Source organism: Sphaerodactylus townsendi, linkage group LG01 (genome assembly GCF_021028975.2).
Source record: "Sphaerodactylus townsendi isolate TG3544 linkage group LG01, MPM_Stown_v2.3, whole genome shotgun sequence".
Classification (NCBI taxonomy): domain Eukaryota; kingdom Metazoa; phylum Chordata; class Lepidosauria; order Squamata; family Sphaerodactylidae; genus Sphaerodactylus; species Sphaerodactylus townsendi.
In genome coordinates this window covers 4,123,637-4,148,480 of record NC_059425.1, presented here as the reverse complement: position 1 = coordinate 4,148,480, position 24,844 = coordinate 4,123,637, and the positions used below count along the sequence as shown (strand labels likewise).

General features: G+C 51.5%; 3 protein-coding genes across 3 annotated transcripts in view; 2 read left to right on the top strand and 1 right to left on the bottom strand.

Annotated features, from left to right (window-relative positions):
- LOC125443111 (intelectin-like protein) overlaps positions 1-368 on the bottom strand; it is a 60,813-nt gene extending 60,445 nt beyond the window's left edge. Inside the window, exon 1 of the mRNA XM_048515064.1 lies at positions 240-368. Within this exon, the coding sequence (XP_048371021.1) occupies positions 240-368 (129 nt within the window). The remainder of the gene's footprint in view (positions 1-239) is intronic.
- Positions 369-8,062: 7,694 nt separating this feature from the next.
- On the top strand, positions 8,063-9,976 carry LOC125442794 (heat shock 70 kDa protein-like). Its single transcript, XM_048514541.1, has one exon. It carries the CDS (start codon positions 8,063-8,065, stop codon positions 9,974-9,976), a length of 1,914 nt encoding a protein of 637 aa, XP_048370498.1.
- Positions 9,977-15,342: 5,366 nt separating this feature from the next.
- LOC125442230 (heat shock 70 kDa protein 1A-like) lies at positions 15,343-18,455 on the top strand. Its single transcript, XM_048513505.1, has 2 exons — positions 15,343-15,466; positions 16,340-18,455. The coding sequence occupies exons 1-2, from the start codon at positions 15,343-15,345 to the stop codon at positions 18,319-18,321; spliced, it is 2,106 nt and encodes a 701-aa protein (XP_048369462.1). The 3' UTR covers positions 18,322-18,455.
- The last annotated feature ends 6,389 nt before the right edge of the window (positions 18,456-24,844 follow it).

Sequence of the window (24,844 nt, the reverse complement as noted above, 5' to 3'; positions counted from 1 at the left end):
TCCTTAAACAAGGAACTTTACCATATTTCTAAAACATGTTTTTGAAACAGCCCAACAGGGAGAATTATCCCGTTTTCTACCTTCGCTAACCAGCCACATAGGAAACAACAGGACTTTATGATTTTTGGACCTAATGGGATTTCTAACGGAAAAGCAGACCCAATGAGTAACCCCTCTCGGCACACACAAATAATTAGTAACCCCCTCTCGGGAACTGGTGAGAACCTGCTGGATCCCACCTCTGGGGGGCTGCCCAAAATGGCATCCCTGTTCCAAGGACTTCCCTTGTGGACGTGGCGGGGGAAAGAGCCATCAAGTCGCCGCTGACTTGGGGTGACCTCATGAGGTGGGCAGAGGTGGTTTGCCATCGCCTGACTCCGCTTAGCAACCTGGGACTTTCACCTGCTATGCTGGTCTATGGCTGTAGTAAAAATTGACTGACTGGCGGTGTCATGCCCTCACACAGACTTTTGTTTCACCCAGAGAGATTCTGCAAACCTTAAAAAGCAGACTTCTAGAACAGGAAAACCACATCTTGTTGGGGCAAGCAAATAAATCATGCTCACCCCTTTCTGTCGGAATAGTACCAGAACAGGGGCACATAGCCAAATATCTTTAACTATTAACTGAACCCCAACAGAGATGGATTATTACAAGGGCCAGATGCAATACTTTCCCATCGTCCATTATAAAGGGTCACTACCTATCTATCCCTCTCCAGGATCGGGTCTGTCCACACTGTAAAAACCAAGTGGAGACTCTTGCTCACATTATACTTGACTGTCCGAGATATGTGGGTATTAGGAATTTCTCTCCTGGGCTGGTCTTAGACAACCCTGAAGGAGACTCTCTGTTGTGGAGCTTTTGTTAAATAATACAGAGGCCGTAGTCTTGGAAAAAGTAGCAAAATTTATTTTACAAGTGACAGAACTTTCTAAGTAATGTCCAGTGCTAGATACAGTTTATCTGTCTGAGTTTTGAATGTACTTTTGATTTGTACTTCAGAAATGTCTGTAACGCTCTGGAGCCTATTTTAATATGCCTAATGAAGGTCGTTGTATTAGGAGACTTTTGTTATTTCCCCATTAAGCTTCAGTTTCCCCACAGTTAGCATGGGTTTGGTTCATTGTTAAATCTTCTAAGGGAGGGCATTTTAGTTAGCCCCTGTCCCTTTAAGACATTTCCCAATAGGCAGTTTCCTTTCTTTACCCAGCAATCCCCTGTTTTAGTTCTAGCCAGTCAGTCAGAGTGAGGTGCTAAGGATAGCTGGAGACTGGAATATTCGTGACGTATGTATTAATATATGGTGGTCCATAGAGCACAAGTTAAGTTAGAACAGTAGTTAGAACTAGACAAAGACTGAGAGAACTGAAAGGAAGCAAGACACAGTGGACTTTCTTGAAAGCAACCAAGAGAAGACACAGTCTACAGCTTCAAACCTGCTCAAGACAAGCAAGTACTCTGACTTAGACAGACCCAAGGGAGGAGTCAGGGTCTTGATTCTCTCCAGTGATAAACCTATTGTAAGAACTGTTGGACCTGGCTTGTGTCTCCCCCACTCTGGGCCTTTCCCCACTTCTCCTGCTGCCACCGTCGCTGCGCGCTGCTCTGAGCGTGCGGCATCCCTGGCACGCATCCAGGTGTCCCCACGACCGCGCGCTCTGCGCGGGGTCATCCAAAGGCGGCGTTTTCGCCAGCGCCAGGGATGCCGCGCGCTGAGGGGGCGCAAGAGCGTCAGCGTCAGGGCGGCTGCGCTGTTGCCGCCCCTCACGTGGGGAGTGCAGTGGGACCCCGCACTACTTGCGGAGAGTAGCGCGGGGCTTAAGGTAAGTGGGGAAAGGGCCTCTGACCTAGCCAAGTACAGGGCACCAAAAATAGATTCACTTGGGGGCAGAACAGGCTTCTTGGCGGTCTCCCATCCAACCCTGCCTGGCTTCCTAGATCTGATGTGATCAGGCTAGGTTGGGCCATCCGGGTCAGAGCTGGGATGATTTGCCAACCATCTGCCTCTGCGTAGCAACACTGGATTTCATTGGCGGCCTCCCATCCAGGAAGTAATCAAAGCTAAGCCTGCTTAGCAGCCAAGGTCTGGTGAGATTGGTCTAGTCTGGGCTCTCCCGATCAGGGCAAGCCAGGGCTACATGTCTAGGGTCCAACCACTGACGGATTGATTGATCTTGACTTGGGAAAAGGAAGGGTTCTTGTTTCTCCCCACCAAACTGCTGGGGAAGTATGATTTGCCCCGTCTAGTGGGTGGGGGTGGCCTGTGTAACCTCTTTCTGTGGGCTCTGTGGGGCAGAACTTGGAATGAGTTTGCAACAACAAATTTTAAAAACAAAATGGTTTACTTTCTTAACATATAACATCAACAGTTAACATCACACTTCAAGGTCCTGTTCAGGTTGCATTTTCAAGTCCTTCTATTTACAGTCTACTGATACTGCCAAGTCGAATTCTTCTTTGCAAGTGGGTTGGCTCCTGAAGACTCCAAGGGCTTGGTGAACAGGATTCAACATGATGAAGGTTTCCAGGAGAACTCTCACCCATTACAAACCCCTGAAACAATAAACTCCAACATTGACAACATAGCAAAAACAAACAACTACCTTCCCAGTAGTTCCCAACAACATTGCAGTTACCTTAACAAGGTGTTAAGGGCTTATACAAACCAAGGTCCAAGTCTGGAAGCCTCGTCTCCTCCAAACTACATGAGCTCTGCAGCCTCTTGCTGCTTTGAGTCTCCACCCCTTTCTGGGTCAACCCATTCTGAGCATGGGGGTTACACCTGCACTGATTGTCTGTGCATGGCTACTTCAGTCCTTGTGTTCAGGCTCCCAACACCGCTAGACGTCACTTGGTGCCGCTGCTCCAAGACTGTTTCAGGGTCCCCGTCTGCCCTGACCCAGCGTTCCTTATTGGGTGCTTCTATGGGCGCAAATTGGTCTGATCCAGCGTGGCCAAATTGGTCTGATCTAGCTGGAATACTGTGTTCAGTTCTGGGCACCACAATCCTAGAAGAATATTGACAAGCTGGAACAGGTTCAGAGGAGGGCGACCAAAATGGGAAAAGGTCAGGAATCCATGCCCTATGAGGAGAGACATATGGAGCTGGGGATGTTTAGTCTGGTGAAAAGAAGGTTAAGAAGTGACATGATAGTCATGTTTAGATATTTGAAGGGATGTCATGTCGGTGAGGGAGCAAGCTTGTTTTCTGCTGCTCCAGTGACCAGGACCAGGAGTCTTGGGTTCAAGGGGAAGGAAAAGAGATTCCACCTAAACATCAGGAAAAACTTCCTGACCGTCAGGGCTGTTCAACAGTGGAATGCACTACCTCAGGAGCAGCAGTGGTATAGGAGGTTAAGAGCTCGTGTATCTAATCTGGAGGAACCGGGTTTGATTCCCAGCTCTGCCGCCTGAGCTGTAGAGGCTTATCTGGGGGATTCAGATTAGCCTGTGCACTCCCACACACGCCAGCTGGGTGACCTTGGGCTAGTCACAGCTTCTCGGAGCTCTCTCAGCCCCACCTACCTCACAGGGTGTTTGTTGTGAGGGGGGAAGGGAAAGGAGATTGTAAACCCCTTTGAGTCTCCTGCAGGAGAGAAAGGGGGGATATAAATCCAAACTCTTCTTCTTCTTCTCCTCAAAGTGTGGTGGAGTCTCCTTCTTGGGAGATTTTCAAAGAGAGGCTGGATGGCCATATGTCAGTAGTGCTTTGACTGTGTGTTCCTGCATGGCAGGGGGTTGGACTTGATGACCCTTGGGGTCTCTTCCAACTCTAAGATTCTATGACTATTTATGTTCAGAAACTAGTGCTGGAAAAGTGTACCTCTGGAATCTTGGTCTTTCTTAGTATTCCTGGGATGAATTTGTCCTGAGGCATCACACAGAGGTTTTGAATGTCTATAAACCTGGCCTATGGTTGAGAGAAAACAATCATGGAGGGCAGGGGGTGGGGCTGAATCCTCGGGAGTCCACTGGCATCATTATTCCGCAGTAGGAGTTTGGGGAAAAATTGGCCAAGGGCAGGGGTAGGGAACCTGCGGCTCTCCAGATGATGGGAATTGTAGTTCCTGAACATCTGGAGAGCCGCAGGTTCCCTACCCCTGGCCAAGGGCCTTCAGAGTTCTCTCTTAGATCGTTTCTGCACAGCAAAATTATACCTGTGTACCACCGGGTTTTTTTAACCTGGGTCCATTTTATCCCGGTTTCTCCCTCCACCCGGCCACCCATTTTTTTCCAGGAGCTGAGTTAGGATCAGGAGGTAATACTCCAGTTTGTCCCACACGAGCCCGGGTCTTTTGTATTTACACCGCAAGCGCATCGCCGCATGCAAACCTCTTGATTAGTCGAGAGTAGCAAGGCGGGAAAAATAAACCGGTTCTGCTCCCGTGGTGTTTGCACGGCACCCCGGGATATTTGAAAAGAATCCCCCAATCGGGCTATTTTCGAAAATCACAGGCTAAGGGAAATATCACGGGGCAACACCGGGGCAGGCCCGTTTGGCACCAGGAACCGTGCAGAAAACTCGCACAAACTGGGATATTTCACTTGCCCATCCCAGGATATTGGGACCATGAAGAAACGGCCTTAGGGCTTTATCTGGGTGCTAAGAACATCAGAACATAAGAACGAGCCTGCTGGATCAGACCAGAGTCCATCTAGTCCAGCCCTCTGCTACTCGCAGTGGCCCACCAGGTGCCTTTGGGAGCTCGCAGTCAGGATGTGAAAGCAAGGCGTACAGACTGCCGCAGTGGTTAAGAAGGCCCAGCAAAGACTGTACTAGCTGAGACTTTTAAGGAAACAACTGAATGGAAAACTCCTGGTGCCCTTTTACCGCTGTGCTATAGAGAGTGTCTTAACCTACTGCATCTGTGTGTGGTTCTCCAGTTGCACAGTGGCGGATAGGAAGGCGCTCCAAAGGGTGATCGCTACTGCACAGAGGATTATCGGCTGCCCTCTCCCCTCCTTGGAAGAACTCTATAATTCCTGAAGCCTAAAGAAAGCCCCAAATATTCTGAGAGACCCGTCTCATCCAGCACACTCTCTTTTTGAACTGTTACCATCTGGCAGACGATACAGGTCTATCAAAACTAGGACAAAGAGGCTTAGAGACAGCTTCTACTCTAGGTCTGTGGCTATGCTAAACTCTGCGGCCTCATGTTGATGTGTTTGGGGCTGTGTAGGGATGGGTGGAGGAAGGGGAAAGTGAGGATGGGGTATGAGTCTGGAATTGTGTGCATCGAGGAATGCTGCTGTAAATTTCGTTGTGTGTGCACAATGACAATACAAATGCTTATGCAATGGCCTTCTGCTGCTGCTGCTGCTGCTGCTCCTGAGCACCTGGACTGTTAAGGCATTTGCAACCTCAGATCAAAGAGGATCAGGATTGGTAGCCATAGATCGACTTCTCCTCCATAAATCTATCCAAGCCCTTTTTAAAGCTATCCAGGTTAGTGGCCATCACCACCTCCTGTGGCAGCCACTGGTTGGAGCCAGGATCTGACCAGACCTGCAGGGTTTGGCTCTGAGGAGTTGCAGTGTTGGGGGGGCAACGATGCTGCCCCCAATATCTGCCGCCTTTTTATCAGTCTGTGTGGAATCGAAGCTGGCCTGGAATCCCTCTCCGCCACACTAGTCACAAACCGTGCAATGAGAAGGGCTCAGGGGCTGGAGAGAAAACAGAGAACGCGAGAGGCGCACGGCGGGGGGAGGCGAGAAAAGAAATCTAAACAGTGCAGTTTTAATTACATTCCATTAAATCTCCCTTTTAGGGCTTCAGTTTTGCTACACATTCTAATGGTAATGATGAGACATCTGTAAAGGGGCTCTTTTCTCATTAAGGATGGCTCTATCAAAGGCACGCCTGGGAAACCCTTCGCCTTTGACCTCCGGGTCACCGCCGACACAGCGGCTCTATAGTTGGCGCTACTGTAAAGCCGTGGTGTCCGTTTTCTTACTCAGACTTCGCCAGAAATCCTACTTGTTGGCTCCCTCCCCCCTGCCCCCCCCTTTCTGTGTGAACCAAGTTCTGGTTGTGGGGAGGAGATGGGTGTGTGGATCAGCTGCCTTTCAGATTATCACTCTGACACACACACACAAAACGAAGCATCCCACTCTTTGCTTAAAAACGTAATCCCAATGTCCATCCTGCCGAAAGCCAATGCGATTCTGGGCTGTATCAATAGGAGCATAGTGTCAAGATCAAGGAACGTAATTGTACCTCTCTATTCTAGAGGAGACTCAAAGGGGCTGACAATCTCCTTGCCCTTCCCCCCTCACAACAAACACCCTGCGAGGTAGGTGGGGCTGAGAGAGCTCTGAAAAGCTGTGACTAGCCCAAGGTCACCCAGCTGGCGTGTGTGGGAGTGCTCAGGCTAATCTGAATTCCCCAGATAAGCCTCCACAGCTCAGGCGGCAGAGCTGGGAATCAAACCCGGTTCCTCCAGATTAGATACACGCGCTCTTAACCTCCGCCACTGCTGCTTCTACATTGGTCAGACCTCACCTGGAATATTGTGTACAGTTCTGGGCACCGCAATTCAAGAAGGACATTGACAAGCTGGAACAGGTCCAGAGGAGAGCGGCCAAAATGGTCAAAGGTCTGGAGTCCATGCCCTACGAGGAAAGATGTAGTAGGGAGCTGGGGATGCTTAATTTGGAGAAGTTTAAGGGGTGACACGATAGCCACATTTAAATATTTGAAGGAATGTCACTCTGAGGATGAAGCAAGCTTGTTTTCTGCTGCTCCAGTGACCAGGACCAGGAGTAATGGGTTCAGGGCAGTGGTGGGATCCAAAAATTTCAATAACAGGTTCCGATGGTGGTGGGATTCAAACAGTGGCGCCGCCGCACTCACGCCCCTCCAGTCCCTATTGGGCAGGGAGGTTGCTTTAGTAACCCCTTCTCGGCACTCAGAAAAAAATAGTAACCACTTCTAGAGAAATGGTGAGAACTGGTTGGATCCCACCTCTGGTTCAGGGTGCAGGAAAAGAGATTCCACCTAAACATTAGGAAGAACTTCCTGACCGTCAGGGCTGTTTGACAGTGGAATTCACTGCCTTGGAGTGTGGTGGAGTCTCCTTCTTTGGAGGTTTTTCAACATAGGCTGGATCATATGTCGGGAGTGCTTTGATTGGGTGTTCCTGCATGGCAGAGGGTGTTTGGAATATGCTGCCACAGGAGGTGGTGATGGCCACTAACCTGGATATCTTTAAAAGGGGCTTGGACAGATTTATGGAGAAGTCGATTTATGGCTACCAGTCTTGATCCTCTTTAATCTGAGATTGCAAATGCCTTAACAGACCAGGTGATCGGGAGCAACAGCCGCAGAAGGCCATTGCTTTCACACCCTGCATGTGAGCTCCCAAAGGCACCTGGTGGGCCACTGCGAGTAGCAGAGAGCTGGACTAGATGGACTCTGGTCTGATCTAGCTGGCTTGTTCTTATGTTCTTATGTTCCTATGGGGTTGGACTGGATGTCCCTTGTGGTCTCTTCCGATTCTATGATTCTAAAGTCTCTTAGCTTTATGACCTGTCGTGAGTTCCCCAGGGGGAGGGGGCTGTCCACGTTTGGAGTCAGGGGAGGGGCCACAGTCCAGTGACGGAACTTGCAGGAGGTCCCTGGTCAAATCCTTAGAGAGACGCTGTCAGTCTGAGCAGGCAATACTGACAGGAGGTCCTGATCCGGATTCAGGCAGGAGGCTGTTCTGGGCGGGCCTTTGGCCAACAGGGCAAGACCATCTTTCAGCTCAGTTAGATCTTCACCAGGAAGGTGGGAGGGAGCGGAAGCTCAGGGGCAAGCGTGGCAGGTCTGTCTGCTCAGCTGCCATTATGATGTGTGGCGATGAGGTCATCAGGATGGTTAAGGGGACAACCTGGTGAACTCCACCCTCCAGGTGGGGAGAGCCCAACCTGCCCAGCCGATGGCGAGGGTGAAGGAGCCATGATCCCTGGAGGAGATCCAAGGCAGGCAGCCTGGATGTAGGAGAGAGAAACGAATCTCTCATGGAAGCATCCACAGCCCTTCAGTTCCCAGCTAACCCGAACGGCGACCGTTGTCATCATGCCCAAACAAAACCCACTGGCCGTAGGGATCGACCTTGGGACCACCTACTCCTGCGTGGCTGTCTGTCGACGTGGCAAAGTGGAGATCATCGCCAATGACCAGGGACACCGGACGACACCCAGCTACGTGGCCTTCACCCCCACTGAACACCTGGTTGGAGAGCCGGCCAAGAGCCAAGCTTCTCTCAACCCCCAGAACACCGTCTTTGATGCCAAGCGGATGATTGGCCAGAGGTACGACGATGCCACTCTACAAGAGGATGCGAAGCACTGGCCGTTCGCCGTGCTCAGCCACGACGGGAAGTTCAAGGTCCAGGTCTCCCACAAAGGCAAGCAGAGGACCTTCTATCCCGAAGAGATCTCAGCCATGGTGCTGGCCAGGATGAAGCAGACTGCTGAGTCCTACCTAGGCTGCTCCGTCTCCCAAGCTATTGTCACGGTGCCAGCCTACTTTAACGATGCCCAGCGGCAGGCCACCATAGACGCCGGAGCCATCGCCAAACTCCAGATCCTGAAGATCCTCAATGAGCCCACGGCGGCAGCCATCGCCTACGGACTGAACGCAAAGAGCCCTGAGGGCGGGAGCCGGAACATCCTCATTTTTGACCTTGGTGGGGGCACTTTTGACGTCTCCATCCTCTCCGTTGAGGACGGCATCTTTGAAGTGAAGGCCACCGCAGGAGACACGCACCTGGGTGGAGAGGACTTTGAGAAAAGGCTGGTGGAATACTTTGCGGGAGAGTTCAAGAAGAAGTACAAGGAGGACATCCTTCGGGACAAGAAGGCCATGCAGAGGCTGAAGATGGCTTGTGAGCACGCCAAATGCACCCTGAGCTCTTGCTTCAGCGCCAGCATCTCCATCGACTCCCTCCACCAAGGGATAGACTTCCACGCCACCATCACAAGAGCGCATTTTGAGGACCTGTGCGCAGACCTCTTCCAAGCCACCCTGAAACCCCTGGGGAGAGCTCTGAAGGACGCCAAGATGAAGAAGACCGACATCAAGGACGTGGTGTTGATCGGCGGCTCCACTCGCATCCCAAAAATCCAGAAGCTGCTGAAGGACTTCTTCCAGGGCAAGGAATTGTGCAAGAGCATCAACCCGGACGAGGCTGTGGCATATGGAGCCGCCATCCAGGCGGCCATCTTGACGGGCAACCACACTCCAACCATGCAGAACATGTTCCTTCTAGATGTCACCCCGCTGTCCTTGGGGATCAACACTCAAGGTGGGGTCATGGCAACTATCATAAAACGCAACTCACCCATCCCTACCAAGGAAAGCATGGAGTTTACTACCACGGAAGATGAGCAGGACACCATCTTGTTCATGGTGTACGAAGGGGAGAGAGCGTTGACCAAACACAACCACCTGTTGGGCACGTTCACCTTGAAAGGCATCCCTCCCGCCCCCTGTGGGGTTCCGGTCATCACAGTGACCTTTTCCATCGATGAAAACAATATCCTGACCGTGTCCGCCAAGGATGTGGAAACCCAGAACACCAGCCATTTCACCATTTCGGACACCAGGGGCCGGCTGAGCAAAGAGGAGATCGAAGGGATCGTGCAGAAGGCAGAGGAGTTCCGAGAGCACGACCTTTCTCAGCAGCAGAAGATCGAGGCCATTAATTCCCTGGAGTCTTGCACCCTTGAATTGAAGAGAGCGGCAGAAGAAGACGTCCTGGACGTAGCGGCCAAACGAAGAATGCTGCAGCTGTGTGACAGCGCCACCTCCTGGCTGGAGGGCAGCCCTTGGGTGGAGAAGGAAGAGTGTGAGCGGAGGCAGAGAGACCTGGAAGAGACGTGGGAGTCGATCTGTAACACTCAAATCCAGGGCGAGAGGGCAGAAGGGGCGCCTGGAGAAGATCAGGCAGACGTGGGCGGGGGAGACCCCACCGAAGAAATGGAGTGAACCACGCCGTGCCCATAACACCTATCTCCCTCTACGGGGCTCATTAAAAATCTGGGTAGAAATCCACCCTATATCACAGTATCCACTGCAGTCTGGCTGTGTGTGTTTTGCAGTTTAGCACTTGGGTTAGACTCAAGATTCAGTCCCCAATCATCACAAGCAAGTTTGAAGCCCTGTGTAGCTTTTGTAACCTCTTGAATTGGGGACTCTGCCAGATGGGAGGGGTCTGGGCACCTTATTTTATTGGTTCGTGAGTTTATTTTATTTTTAAGACATTTATTGGCAGCCTGTCTCTCTTGATGCTTTCCTCCCTTGTGGGACTCAAGGAGGCTTGCAACCAGAGGTGGGATCCAGCAGGTTCTCACAGGTTCCCGAGAGTAGGTTACTCATTATTTGTGTGTGCCGAGAGGGGGTTACTAATTGGTGATTTTGCCTCGTGATTTTTGCCTTAGTTACGTGCCTCCTCTCAGCAGTAGCGTGCAGAACTTGAAGCAGTCTAGCAGGAGGTGCACCGGTGTGCGTGGCAGCCTGCGCCTGCGTGCATTTGTTTCCCACCCAAGGACCGGCGCAGTGGCCGCATCCTTTCCACAGCCCCGCCCAGGAATGCCCCACCCCCGGAATGCCCAGCCACGCCCCTGTCGTGCTCCGCCCAGCCCCATTGGCGCTACGCCACAGTTTGAATCCCACCACCATGGAAACCTGTTACTAAAATTTTTGGATCCCACCACTGCTTGCAATGCAAACTTTCCCTGGAGACTTTTCTGAGGACGGTGCAGTGCCAGAAGGCGGCTTGGCAACTTCCAGGGTTAGGGGACAGGAGCAGTTTCTGCCGAATCTGGCAGTTCAAAACTGGCTGTTCAGGCCATAACAGGCTGAGCCTCTCCGGGCGACAATGCATGCTGGGAATTCCTGCAGAAAGAATGTCAGCCTTCAGGTGGGATCTGATCAGCGGTGGGATCCAGCAGGTTCGCACCACTTCGGCAGAACCAGTTGTTAAAATGGTGCTTGCAAACCATTTGTTTTATTAAATTATTGTTAAATTATTTGACTCCCACCACCGGATCTGATGATCCTCCAGCTCATCTCCAGACTACAAAGATCAGTCTTCCGGGAGGAAGCAGCTGCTTGGGTGTCACTGTGCCCCACTGAGGTCCCGATCCTCCCCAGACTTCAACCCCAAATCTTCCCAGCATGGTGTAGTGGTTAAAAGCAGGTGCATTCTAATCTGGAGGATCCGGGTTTGATTCCCCACTCCTCCACCTAAGTGGCAGGGGCTCATCTTGTGTGTTTCCGTGCCCCTGCGTTTCTGCTGGGTGACCTCGGGTTAGTCACAGTTCTCTCAGGACTCTCTCGGCCCCACCTGCCTCACAAGGTGTCTGTTGTGGGGAGAGGAAGGGAAAGGAGCTGATAAGTCATCTTGGGTCTCCTTACAGGAGAGAAAGGTGGGGTATAAATCCAAACTCCTCTTCATTTCATTGAGTGTTGAATTTTTAGAATTGCCATCCTCAGCATTATCTGCTGCTGCTGAAGTCCATGCCCTTCCTGGGATCCACGTTGAATCATCCACCCCCAAACCTCCAGGAGTTAGCATCCCTCCTGGTCACACAGGAAAGGCAGTATTATTATTATTTATTATTATTTATTTTATTTAATATACCGCCCCATCCCCGAAGGGCTCTGGGCGGTATACAACATAAAACCATATATATAAAATCATCAAAAATATCTTCCATAAATACAATAAAAACAACAGTTGTTTCCTAAGATAGGCATCTCATTTAAACTTACTCCTCCTAGAGAGGGGGGGAGAGACAGTGGGTCCCGATGGTATGGAGGACCCATGGGTCCCGATGATGGGTCCCGACGATATTTGAGGACCCATAGAATGGGGGGGGGGGCACACTCAACGGCTGGTCTCTCCAAAAGCCCGGTGGAACAACTCAGTCTTACAGGTCCTGCGGAAATCACCAAGATCCCGCAGGGCCCGGACAGCTGGAGGAAGAGTGTTCCACCAGGCAGGGGCCAAGGCTGAGAAGGCCCTTGCCCGAGTGGAGGCCAGCCGCATCATTGAGGGGCCAGGGATCTCCAGTAAGTTGGCCTCTGCCGAATGCAGAGGTCGAACCGGGACATGTGGGGTAATGAGGTCCTGAAGGTACGAGGGTCCCAGGCCACGTAAGGCCTTAAAGGTCAACACCCACACCTTGAAGATGATTCGGAATTCAACTCAGAGCCAATGCAGGCGGCGCAACACAGTAGTATTTGAGTAATGAGGGGAAACCTGCCCGTTGAGCCTGGAAGGTCCACAACAACTGGAAAAGAGACCTTCTGTTTACCCCTGCAGTAGAGGATGGGACAGTCGCCTGCCCGGGGAGCCACAGTGGAAAAATTCATTGGGGCAAGAAATCTTGTCCCAATATGCTCGCTCTCGCCCCACACGTGTTTCTCATTTACCGCGGGGAGAGCGAGAGCACTTCTCGGGCGACTTTTCGTACCAGGGCAGGGTGAGAGCAGAGAACAGCCTGCAGTAGGTAATCAGCCCCCACATCTCAAAAAGGATAGCGAAGAGATAGAAAAAGTGCAGAGAAGGGCAATGAGGATGATTGAGGGACTGGAGCACCTTCCTTATGAGGAGAGGCTGCAGCGTTTGGGACTCTTTAGTTTGGAGAGGAGGCGTCTGAAGGGGGATATGATTGAAGTCTATAAAATTATGCATGGGGTAGAAAATGTCGACACAGAGAAATTTTTCTCTCTTTCTCGCAATACTAGAACCAGGGGGCATCCATTGAAAATGCTGGGGGGAAGAATTAGGACTAATAAAAGGAAACACTTCTTCACGCAACGTGTGATTGGTGTTTGGAATATGCTGCCACAGGAGGTGGTGATGGCCACTAACCTGGATAGCTTTAAAAGGGGCTTGGACAGATTTATGGAGGGGAAGTCGATTTATGGCTACCAATCTTGATCCTCCTTGATCTCAGATTGCAAATGCCTTAACAGACCAGGTGCTCGGGAGCAACAGCTGCAGAAGGCCATTGCTTTCACATCCTGCAGGTGAGCTCCCAATGGCACCTGGTGGGCCACTGCGAGTAGCAGAGTGCTGGACTAGATGGACTCTGGTCTGATCCAGCTGGCTTGTTCTTATGTTCTTATGGACTCAAGCCCCGCCATGAAAGAAGTGAAATCAGTGATGAATCCATACCCTTTCAAGGTAAATCCTTTTTTTTTCTTTGTTGCCTGGGGAAACCAGGGACGCCCGGCATTGGACAGTTGGTTAATGCCAGAACCAACCTGGCGATGTGTTGACATCACTTCCGGACATACTGGGAGTGATGTCAGCGCACTGGGACGCAGCCAGTTCCCCTACCCTGCTTCACATTAAACCACCATCCCCACTCCCCCACTCACAGGCTGAGCAATTGTAGGAGAATTGGAGACCTAGTTGTCATAATAATCTTCCTGTCGGTGCCAGAGGACAAATTGCAAAGCAAAGCAGCGTTTGCCTTGGAGTAAATCGGCTTGGGGTCAGACCGTCGTGGCCCCTGCTTCTTTCAGCAGAGGGCAACAACCGGAAGGTCTACTGTTGACGTCTCTGAGAACTTCAAGCCTCTGGGAAGGACCTCGCCCGGCCGTGCCGTGGAGCCAGAAGGGTGAACGGGGGGAGGGGAAGCGCTCCGGGTCAGTCCAAGCCCCCCGGTTCTGATGCCAACCACAAATGCACATACATCTTCCATCATCCTGTGTGGTGGACACGTTTGGAAGAAGGAGCCGACGCATATTCCATTTGCATTTGGACTGGGAACAACATCTAGATAAATGTGCCGTTTCAGTCAGACGTCCTCTGCGCATTCATTAAACGGAACGTAATTACTCAATGCTTGTATTTTTAAAGAATCAAATGTACTCTGTATCCTGTGTTTACTGTAATTTTTGAAAAGAGCTCAAGTACAGAGGGCAATGGGGGGGCCACGATGGGGGGAGGAAGAATGGCAGCGTAGCCGGTGTGACCGTAGGGGGAGAACAGAAGCCATAAGAACCATGTTTATTGAAACACAACAGCCAACTAAGATCTGAACAGACCACAACCACGCCTCAGCATGGTGTAGTGGTGAAGAGCAGGTGCGCTTTAATATGGAGAACGGGGTTCGATTCCCCACTCTGCCATTTGAGCTGTGGAGGCTTATCTGGTGCACTAGATTAGCTTGTGCGCGCCAACACATGCCAGCTGGGTGACCTTGGGCTAGTCACAGCTTTCGGAGCTGACTCAGCCCCACCCACCTCACAGGGTGCTTGTTGTGAGCGGGGAAGGGAAATGAGTTTGTCAGCCCCTTTGAGTCTCCTTACAATTGTAGTTGAGCACCAGTCTACATCAATTGCTTGTTTAGAAGAAGAAGAAGAAGAAGAAGAAGAAGAAGAAGAAGAAGAAGAAGAAGAGGAAGAAGAGGAGGAGGAGGAGGAGTTTGGATTTATATCCCCTTTTTCTCTCCTGCAGGAGACTCAAAGGGGCTGACAATCTCCTTGCCCTTCCCCCCTCACAACAAACACCCTGTGAGATGGGTGTGGCTGAGAGAGCTCCGAGAAGCTGTGACTAGCCCAAGGTCACCCAGCTGGCATGTGTGGGAGTGCACAGGCTAATCTGAATTCCCCAGAGAAGCCTCCACAGCTCAGGCGGCAGAGCGGGGAATCAAACCCAGTTCCTCCAGATTAGATACACGAGCTCTTAACCTCCTACGCCACTGTTTTTATTTATTTATTTATATAAATAATATTTGTTTGTTTATGTATGCCACTTCTCCTGGAGCAAGGAGCAAGGAGGAAAAGCCCCCGGTGCACTAGTGTGCCCTCCACCCCTGCCATGCCCCCATCTGCCCCAGAACGCCCCTGCCCCAGAACGCCCCCACCACACCCCCACAGGGGCACCCACCCAGTGCGTCGCGCGCACACACATACACCCGTCCCCTTGGAGCTATGTCTCTGTCAAGGTCCCTCCACTCTCTAACCCCCCCCCACTCATGCTCCACCCCTAACTGTCCAGGTATTTATGAAATTGGCCGTCGACCGTTCTAGGCAGGGCAGGCACACAGTGTGTTTGCTGAGTCGTAAGTTGTTTCTTTCAAGGCCCTTCTCTGCTAGGAGATCCTCAGTTCCCGGTCAATAAATCAGAGATCCTCAGTTCCTGGTCAATAAAATGGGCATCATCATTTTTTTCACTTCCGGCTCCTTCCCTTGACCCGGAGGGAGAACCAATGGCTGTCTCTGTGCGTGGAGCCATGCTGAGGCCTGGAAGCTACCACAACGCTGTTCCGCAGTGGCGTAGCGCCAAGGGGGCAGGGGGGCATGGCGTACCAGGCACGCACCGGTGTGGGAGCATGGCGGGGGGCGTTCCTGTGGCGTTCCGAAGTGTGGCGGGGGCACGGGGCGCACACGTGCCCCGGGCGCATTTCCCCTCACTACGCTCTGCTGTTCTGTCTGCAGCCTGCGTTCTTATCTCTGGTCAGGCTGTGGTTCTCTCTGGGGCTTTCCGCACTACAGAAGGGAGCTAAGGTCGACTCGGTTCCCTTCAGTGGGGGGCGATTCCAGGCTGTCCGCACAGCAACTTACTTGGCCCCCTGGAACCGAGCTAAGTGGGCGGGATCATCTTGGTGCCTGTTTTGCTCCTCGATCGTGATTGGAGCTTGTGTTACCATGGGAAATGGGAGCGTTCTTTTTTTTACAGTTTTTACAGTTTACAGTTACATGCCCGCCACGACTCTCCCGTTCTGCGCATGCCACAAAAGCGGCTCCTGATTGGTTGAACGGATGAAGTGTCATTTCGATGCATCCACACTTCAAAGCTTCGAAGCGGTATCGACCTTATTCCAGCAGAAAGGTGCAGTTCATAACTGCGACAGGGATGTCGCAGTTCTGAGGGGGGGGGGAGCTGAGACAAAACAACGTTGAGCTCAGTTGCAGTGCGGATACACTGAGGTGAACCTAGATAGAAACCAGTACAACTCTGTCAGTGCGGAAAGCCCCTCTGACTGCTCAAACTGGGGCCAGGCCAGCCTAATCTGGGCGGTTTATAAACCGAATATATAAATAAATATATAAATAAATATATAAATAAAATAAATAATCTGTGGATGAGAATGTTCCTGGCTCTGAAAGTGAGAAACTGGGCTCAATGCAGGGAAAGCAGGAAGAGGAAACCTTCTTGAACCCATGAAGCTCAGCTGTTCCCAGAGCCCGATTGTGACGTAAGCCATGACAGAGACCCACCACTTCCCCTCTTAGGACAAGCATTCAGGGAAGAGGGAGACAGAGGGAACCCCCCCTGAAGCCAATGAGATGGGCCCATCCAGTTTGCAAATTTTCTGTCTTTGACAGGAGGACCCCCGGTCCTGGGGAAAGATGCCTCCATGGGAGCAGATATCAGCCATGGGAATGCAGAGAACCTGTGCGATGACCCCGTACGGCAGCCTGTTCCCAAGCTGAGAGCAAGACCAGCCCGTACTTGGCCAAAGGGCCCAGCTGTGGGGATAGATCTAGGGACCACCTCTTCCTGTGTGGCCGTCTGCCAGAAGGGGAAGGTGGACATCATTGCCAACAACTATGGCAATCGAACCACCCCCAGCTGTGTGGCTTTCACAGACCAGGAGCGTCTCGTGGGAGAACCAGCAGAGACACAGAGAGGTCTCAACCCGGAGAACACCATCTTTGGCGCCAAGCGACTGATTGGGCGTCAGCACAACGACCCCGAAGTGCAGAGCGCCATGAACCGCTGGCCTTTCCAAGTGGCTGGCAGCGAAGGGAAGGCCCGAGTGCAGGTGTCCTACCGAGGGACGGAGAAGGCCTTTTATCCTGAGGAAATCTGCGCCATGTTGTTGTCCAGGCTGAAGCTAGTGGCAGAGAAGTATCTGGGCCGTCCGGTCACACGGGCGGTCATCACCGTCCCAGCCTGCTTCAATGACGCCCAGTGTCAGGCCACCATTGACGCCGCTGCGATTGCCGGGCTCCAAGTCCTGCATCTGATCCATGAGCCCAGTGCAGCCGCCATCGCCTACAGCCTCAACGTCGGCCCCTGCTGGAATGCCGAGAGAAATATCCTCGTCTTCGATCTCGGTGGGGGAACACTTGACGTTTCCGTGCTTGCGGTCCAAGATGGCGTCTTCAAAGTGATGGCAACGGCTGGAGACGCCCAGCTAGGGGGAGAGGATTTTGACCAACGGCTGCTGGACCATCTCGTGCAGGAGTTCCAGAAGAAACACAACGAGGACATCAGCCAGAGCCACAAGGCCGTGCAGAGGCTGAAGGGGGCTTGTGAAATTGCGAAGCGAGTCCTGAGTTCCAATGTGAGGGCCACCGTTTCCGTTGACTCCCTCTACAAGGGAGTGGACTTCTGCACGACCATCACCAGGGCCTGCTTTGAAGACCTCTGTGCTGACCTCTTCCAAGCCACCGTGGAGCATGTGAAGAGGGTCCTGGAGGACACCAGGATCACGAAAGCTCAGATTCACGATGTCATCCTGGTGGGGGGCTCCACACGCATCCCCATGATACAGAAGCTTCTGACAAAGTTCTTTGATGGGAAGCCGCTCAGCAAAAGTATCAACCCCGAGGAAGCGGTGGCGCAGGGGGCGGCCATCCAAGCAGCCATCTTGACCGGCCACAAATACGAGAACCTGCAGAACCTTCTCCTCTTGGACGTGACACCAATTTCCCTGGGACTGGAGACCAAAGGGGGTGTGATGGACGTTGTGGTCAAGCGCAACTCTCCCATCCCGATCAAGGAGACCAGACGGTTCTCCACCACCGTGGACAACCAGACCTGCCTTTTCTTGAAAGTCTATGAAGGGGAGCAGCCCCTGACGAAGCACAACCGCCTCCTGGGAACGCTCGCGCTGAACGGCCTGCAACCCGCTCCCCGTTGCGTGCCGGTTGTTGCGGTCACTTTTGCCGTCGACTGTAACAACATCCTCACGGTTTCTGCTACGGAAAGAAGCCACGGAAACAGCAGGCAACTTGTCATTGTGGACACCCGAGGCCGGCTGGACAGAGAAGAGGTGGAGCTCCTCCTACGAGAGGAGGAGGAATACCGGCAGCGGGAGAAAGCGGAGCAAGAGAAGATGGAAGCCGTAAACTCCTTGGAGGCCTCCACTTTCCATCTAAAACGGGTTGCGGCGCAGAGGAAGTCTCTGGACAGCCGAGCCAAGAGGAGGGTGCTGGAAATGTGCGAGGAGACGGCCTCGTGGCTAGAAGAAAACCGGCAGGCTCCCAAGAAAGACTACGAGGCGCGGAAGAGAGAGCTGGAAGGTGCGTGCTGTTCCATCATCAGCCATTTTAGCAAGGAAGAAGAAATGGACAGGTAATGTCAGGACGGGTAGCCGAACACTTTGAAGTAAAAGGGTGTGGATGAAAAATATCCGACTTCTTGCAGGAGGGAAGACTCAGGAATGTCAATAAGAAAGGGCACGGGGGGCAGCCACCGCGGGCTTCAGTGGTACTGGGGGATTTGAAACTCCAGGTGGCACCTGGAGATATTCCACTATCGTATACAATTAATTTCCAGATGACGAAGGCTCATTATGCACTTGTGTTCTGCCCTGCAATGAGTGTATAGCCAATTGTTGTCCATGAACATCTGGAGAGCCACAGGTTGCAGATCCCTCTATGGCAGGGGTCTTCAAACTGTGGCCCTCCAGATGTTCATGGACTACAATTCCCATCAGCCCCTGCCAGCATGGCCAATTGTAGTCCATGAACATCTGGAGAGCCGCAGGTTGCAGACCCCTCTATGGCAGGGGTCTTCAAACTATGGCCCTACTGATGTTCATGGGCTACAATTCCCATGAGCCCCTGCCAGCATGGCCAAGTGGCAGGGCTGATGGGAATTGTAGTTCATGAACTTCTGGGGGGCCATAGTTTGAAGACCCCTGCTCTATGGCATGACACTCCAGTTAACGGGTTGCCAACTCCAGGTAGTGACTGGAGATCATTCACTATTACAACTGACCTCCAGACGGCAGATCATCTCCCCCTAGAGAAAGGGGTGAGTTGGGAGGGGTGGGGTCTATGGCGTTATCTGCCTTTTGGGCTCTCCTGAGGCTCCACCCCCCAAAATCTCCAGGTATGTGCCCCCCTCCCCCTCCCCAGAGCTGGCAACCCACCCAAACCCCCCTCCATAAACTCTGGCTTGCCCAGGCTCCATCCCAAATCTACAGGAACTTCCCACCCAGAGTTGGCAACGCTATCAGGGTGCGGCAGGCTGGCGGACCCCCCTCTCTCTGGCAGAGCTACAGGAGAAGCCGAGAGGAAGAGGACGGCCAGCCGCAGCATCTCTGCTCTGGTCTCTTATCAGCAGCCAATTATCATGCGGACCGTTCCTCCTGGCGGTAATAGACTTTAATCACAGTGAAGTCATTTGATTTCCCTGTACTGTGATTGGGCTTTAATTAATGGCCACTTACGGGAAGGGAAAGGGGGGGCGCGCGCATAGAAATAGATGGGGTGGTTCTTGCATTATTCCCCCCCCCCCCCAAGCAGATGATAAATGTCGGGAGAAGCCTCTGGCAGGGGGCCCTGGGGAGGGGTTGCTGGGACGGAAATACAGCTGGTTTGAATTTCTCCACAGGGCCTGCAATATCGTGGCTGGCTATCAAATGGCCCCAGTGGGAGAAACGTAGAAAGAGGTGGGGCAACTATGAGAAATTCGCAGTGGGCAAGACTCAAATGCGCGGTGGGGGGGGGGGAGGAAATCCATGCTCCTGGGTGCAGAAAAAAGGGATATAATCTGACTGACAGAGGTCTGCAACCTGCACCTCTCCAGATGTTCATGGACTACAATTCCCATCAGCCCCTGCCAGCCCTGCGTGATTATAAAGGAATGCCAATAAAATTTCAGAGGATGGGGTTGAGATCGCTCAATCTTGGCCACCCAGGGAAACATATGAAGAAGAAGAAGAAGAAGAAGAAGAAGAAGAAGAAGAAGAAGAAGAAGAAGAAGAAGAAGAAGAAGAAGAAGAAGAAGAAGAAGAAGAAGAAGAAGAAGAAGAAGAAAGGAGGAGGAGGAGGAGGAGGAGGAGGAGGAGGAAAAGGAAAAGAGGAGGAGGAGGAGTAGTTTGGATTTATATCCCCCCTTTCTCTCCTGCAGGAGACTCAAAGAAGAAGAAGAGTTTGGATTTATATCCCCCCTTTCTCTCCTGCAGGAGACTCAAAGGGGCTGACAATCTCCTTGCCCTTCCCCCCTCACAACAAACACCCTGTGAGGTGGGTGGGGCTGAGAGAGCTCCGAGAAGCTGTGACTAGCCCCAGGTCACCCAGCTGGCGTTTGTGGGAGTGCACAGGCTAATCTGAATTCCCCAGATAAGCCTCCACAGCTCAGGCGGCAGAGCGGGGAATCAAACCCGGTTCCTCCAGATTAGATACACGAGCTCTTAACCTCCTACGCCACTGCTGCTCCAAATGTCCTTGGGCTGCGGCCATTTAGTCACGTGGGGGGCGGAAATTCCTGCACCTCCCACCACACACACACACTGTTCCTCCTTTCCCCCTGGTCCATACACTGACTTCAAGACCCCAAAAAAACGTTGTTTGATTGAGGTGGGGGAGGGCAGCCGCCCATATGGGATGGGGGAGGAGGGAAAACTCAGATTTTGCACCGGGCTACGTTTCCCCTAGATATGCCTGTGATGACCAGGGAAGCTTTGGTGTTCTGTAGTATTTTAGGGCGGCAGTTCTGGGTCGAGGAATACTTGGGAGATTTGGGAGGCGGAGCCTAAGCTGGAAGGGGACGTACTTCAATGGGATAGGCGGCCATAAAGTCATGAGAACATAAGAAAAGCCAGGCTGGGTCAGACCAAGTCCAGCACAGGAGCCTACCAGGCCAAGCAAGATGGCCGCAGCAACATTACCCTGCCTGCGTTCCACAGCACCTGACATAATAAGTATGTTTCTCTGACCCTGGAGAGAGGGTCTCCCTTCCAAAGGGATCGTTATCTCCAAGTGAACTGATCTGGGTCACCTGGAGATCCGCGGTCATCATAAGAACATAAGAACATAAGAACAAGCCAGCTGGATCAGACCAGAGTCCATCTAGTCCAGCTCTCTGCTACTCGCAGTGGCCCACCAGGTGCCTTTGGGAGCTCACGTGCAGGATGTGAAAGCAATGGCCTTCTGCTGCTTCTGCTGCTCCCGAGCACCTGGACTGCTAAGGCATTTGCAATCTGAGATCAAGGAGGATCAAGATTGGTAGCCATAGATCGACTTCTCCTCCATAAATCTGTCCAAGCCCCTTTTAAAGCTATCCAGGTGAGTGGCCATCACCACCTCCAGTGGCAGCATATTCCAAACACCAATCACATGTTGCATGAAGAAGTGTTTCCTTTTATTAGTCCTAATTCTTCCCCCCAGCATTTTCCATGAATGCCCCCTGGTTCTAGTATTGTGAGAAAGAGAGAAAAATTTCTCTCTGTCAACATTTTCTACCCCATGCATAATTTTATAGACTTCAATCATATCCCCCCTCAGACGTCTCCTCTCCAAACTAAAGAGTCCCAAACGCTGCAGCCTCTCCTCATAGGGAAGGTGCTCCAGTCCCTCAATCATCCTCGTTGCCCTTCTCTGCTATTTTTCTACCTCTTCGATATCCTTTTTGAGATGTGAGATCTCACATCCCAGGAGATCTCCAGCCACAACATGGCAGTTGGCCACGCCCATTGTTCCACGCCCTCCTGGCGACTGGTGGAAGCAGAGTAAATTATGGCTGTCAGCGTTACAGAATAAACGAGGGGAAATGATTTCTTTGATGACTGTCGCTCACATAGAATGTGGCGATTGCCACTCAGCCCAGATGGAGCACAGGAATACGTAGGACAATCTATCAGCGATTATTAGCTCAGAGAGCTCAAGGGAAGCACCGGGTAATGAGGAGCGATTGATGGATATGTTTTAGAGAGGAGCGGTGGCAAAATCTATGTGTGGGGAAAAAAATCCTGGTTGGTTACATATATTTATTTATTTGGGGTGCTGTGTGGTTTCCGGGCTGTATGACCGTGTTCTAGCAGCATTCTCTCCTGACGTTTCGCCTGCATCTGTGGCTGGCATCTTCAGAGGATCAGATGCCAGCCACAGATGCAGGCGAAACGTCAGGAGAGAATGCTGCTAGAACACTGCCATACAGCCCGGAAACCACACAGCGCCCCAGTGATTCCAGCCGTGAAAGCTGTTGATAATACATACATTTATTTATTTATTTATTTATTTATTTATTTATTTATTTATTTATAGTTCATATTTAGTATACCGTCCACCCCCGGAGGGCTCTGGGCAGCGTACAACATCTGATAAAACAACACAAAACAGTAAAACTATCAAAACATGCAGATTGACTATATGGGGAGCCAATCTAGATTAGTTAAAGAACCGAGTATTTGAGAGGCTGGTTTTGATTAGTTAATCTTCCAGCATTCAGTGCTTTTGTAACCTCTCTCTGTGGGTTCTGTGGGGCAGAACTTGGAATGAGTTTGCAACAACACATTTTAAAAACAAAATGGTTTACTTTCTTAACATATAACATATAACATCAACATTTAACATCACACTTCAAGGTCCTGTTCAGGTTGCATTTTCAAGTCCTTCTAGTTACAGTCTACTACTGATACTGCCAAGTCCAATTCTTCTTTGCAAGTGGGTTGGCTCCTGAAGACTCCAAGGGCTTGGTGAACAGGATTCAATATGAGGAAGGTTTCCAGGAGAACTCTCACCCATTACAACCACCAAAAAACCCTTAACAAGGTGTTAAGGGCTTATACAAACCAAGGTCCGAGTCTGGTAGCCTCGTCTCCTCCAAACTACATGAGCTCTGCAGCCTTCTGCTGCTTTGAGTCTCCACCCCTTTCTGGGTCAACCGATTCTGAGCATGGGGGTTACACCCACCCTTAGTATCAAAGTGTTGATTATAGTATTCCTCCTTTAGTACTATATAGCACTCCTCCTATAGTATAGGAGGAGAAGGAGTAGTAGTAGTAGTAGTAGTAGTAGTAGTAGTAGTAGTAGTAGTAGTAGTAGTAGTAGTAGTTTGGATTTATACTCCACCTTTCTCTCAGACCCACCTGACTTACAAGGTGTCTGCTCTGCTGTGGGGAGGGGGAGGGAAAGGACTTTGCTAGGCGCCTTGAGTCTCCTTTCAGGAAAGTCAGGCGGGGTATAAATCCAAACTCTTCAGCTCTTTTTCTTCTGGAACGGGTCATTTCCTGCAGGGAGTTTTGTTTTAATACTCTGCCTGTGCTGTCAAGGCTGCATAGTTGAGAAAACAGAGAAAGACAGCGCGAGACAGAAGGTGATCAAGAGAGGCAGGAAGACAAATAAAAAAGGTTAAAAACCAGATGTGGGGAGAGGAAGAGGACGCTGGCACGGTCAGACAACCTTGGTGAGTCTTCCTTTTAAAGCTTCAAGAACTGAGGAACCACCTGAGGAAGAGGAAACAGGGGGTGGCTGTCCAGATGCGCCGGCGGGATCCCATCTCCCAGGGCTTTGTGGCGGCTGCCATGTTCCAAGGTCCTAGGGTAGCCTTTTTGCCTTCCATTTCCTTCCTGTCCGGACCTTGTGGCTGTCTCACTGAGCAGAACTGTGAGAAAGGGCACACTGCTGCATGAGCCTCCTCTTGTAGAATAATAGAATCATAGAGTTGGAAGAGACCCCCAAAGGCCATCAAGTCCAACCCCCTGCTATGCACGAACACACACTCAAAGCACTCCTGACATATGTCATCCAGCCTCTCTTTAAAAACCTCCAAAGAAGGAGTCTCCACCACTCTCCGAGGCCGCGAATTCCACTGTTGAACAGCCCCGACGGTCAGGAGGTTTTTCCTAATGTTTAGGTGGGATCTCTTTTCCTTCACCTTGAATCAATTACTGAAAGAGACACAGACCCCTAGTGTAGTGGTTAATCTGGAGAACCAGGTTTGATTCCCCACTCCTCCACCCGAGTGGCAGAGGCGTATCTGGTGAACAAAATGTGTTTCTGCACTCGTACATTCCTGCTGGGTGACCATGTGCCAGTCACAGTTCTCTCTGAACTCTCTCAGCCCTGCCTACCTCGCAAGGTGTCTGTTGTGGGGAGAGGAAGGGAAAGGAGCTTGTAGGCCACCTTGAGTCTCCTTACAGGAGAAAAAGGTGGGGTATAAATCCAAATTCCTCCTCCTCCTCCTCCTCCTCCTCCTCTTCTCCCACCCCAAGTTCCACCCTCCTCAAGCCCCACCCCCCAAGCTCTAGGAATTTCCGCCCTCAGAGTTGGAAACTCGAGTGTTGCTCGCAGACAGAATGTTGGAGTTTGGCTTTTTGGCAGCAGTGGCGTAGGAGGTTAAGAGCTCGTGTATCTAATCTGGATGAACCGGGTTTGATTCCCCGCTCTGCCGCCTGAGCTGTGGAGGCTTATCTGGGGAATTCAGATTAGCCTGTGCACTCCCACACATGCCAGCTGGGTGACCTGGGGCTAGTCACAGCTTCTCGGAGTTCTCTCAGCCCCACCTACCTCACAGGGTGTTTGTTGTGAGGAGGGGAGGGCAAGGAGATTGTCAGCCCCTTTGAGTCTCCTGCAGGAGAAAAAGGGGGGATATAAATCCAAACTCTTCTTCTTCTTCTTCTTTTTGAAGAATTAGCCAGTGATCTGGGGTGGGTGGGGGGTTTTTTGTATGACTTTAAAACTCATAATCAATTTTGTTGGAGCAGTTTTGGCACGAGCTCTTTGCGACGAGTCTGACCGCCCCGCCAGATGATGGCATGAGTAAAGCCCAGGGCCGTCAAAGGCCTGGCCGGCAGCCCATCCGTCACTGCTAATTGCACGGCCCTACCCTTTTCATCTTCCCTTCCAAGCAGGGACTTTGTGTCAAAAAAA

Excerpts from the sequence above, each read along its gene's own strand:
- LOC125442794 (XM_048514541.1), top strand. The coding sequence starts at position 8,063 with ATGCCCAAACAAAACCCACTGGCCGTAGGGATCGACCTTGGGACCACC.
- LOC125442230 (XM_048513505.1), top strand. The coding sequence starts at position 15,343 with ATGGCGGGGGGCGTTCCTGTGGCGTTCCGAAGTGTGGCGGGGGCACGG. Across the intron at positions 15,467-16,339 it reads AGCCTGCGTTCTTATCTCTG|GAGGACCCCCGGTCCTGGGG; the intron begins GTCAGGCTGTGG and ends TGTCTTTGACAG.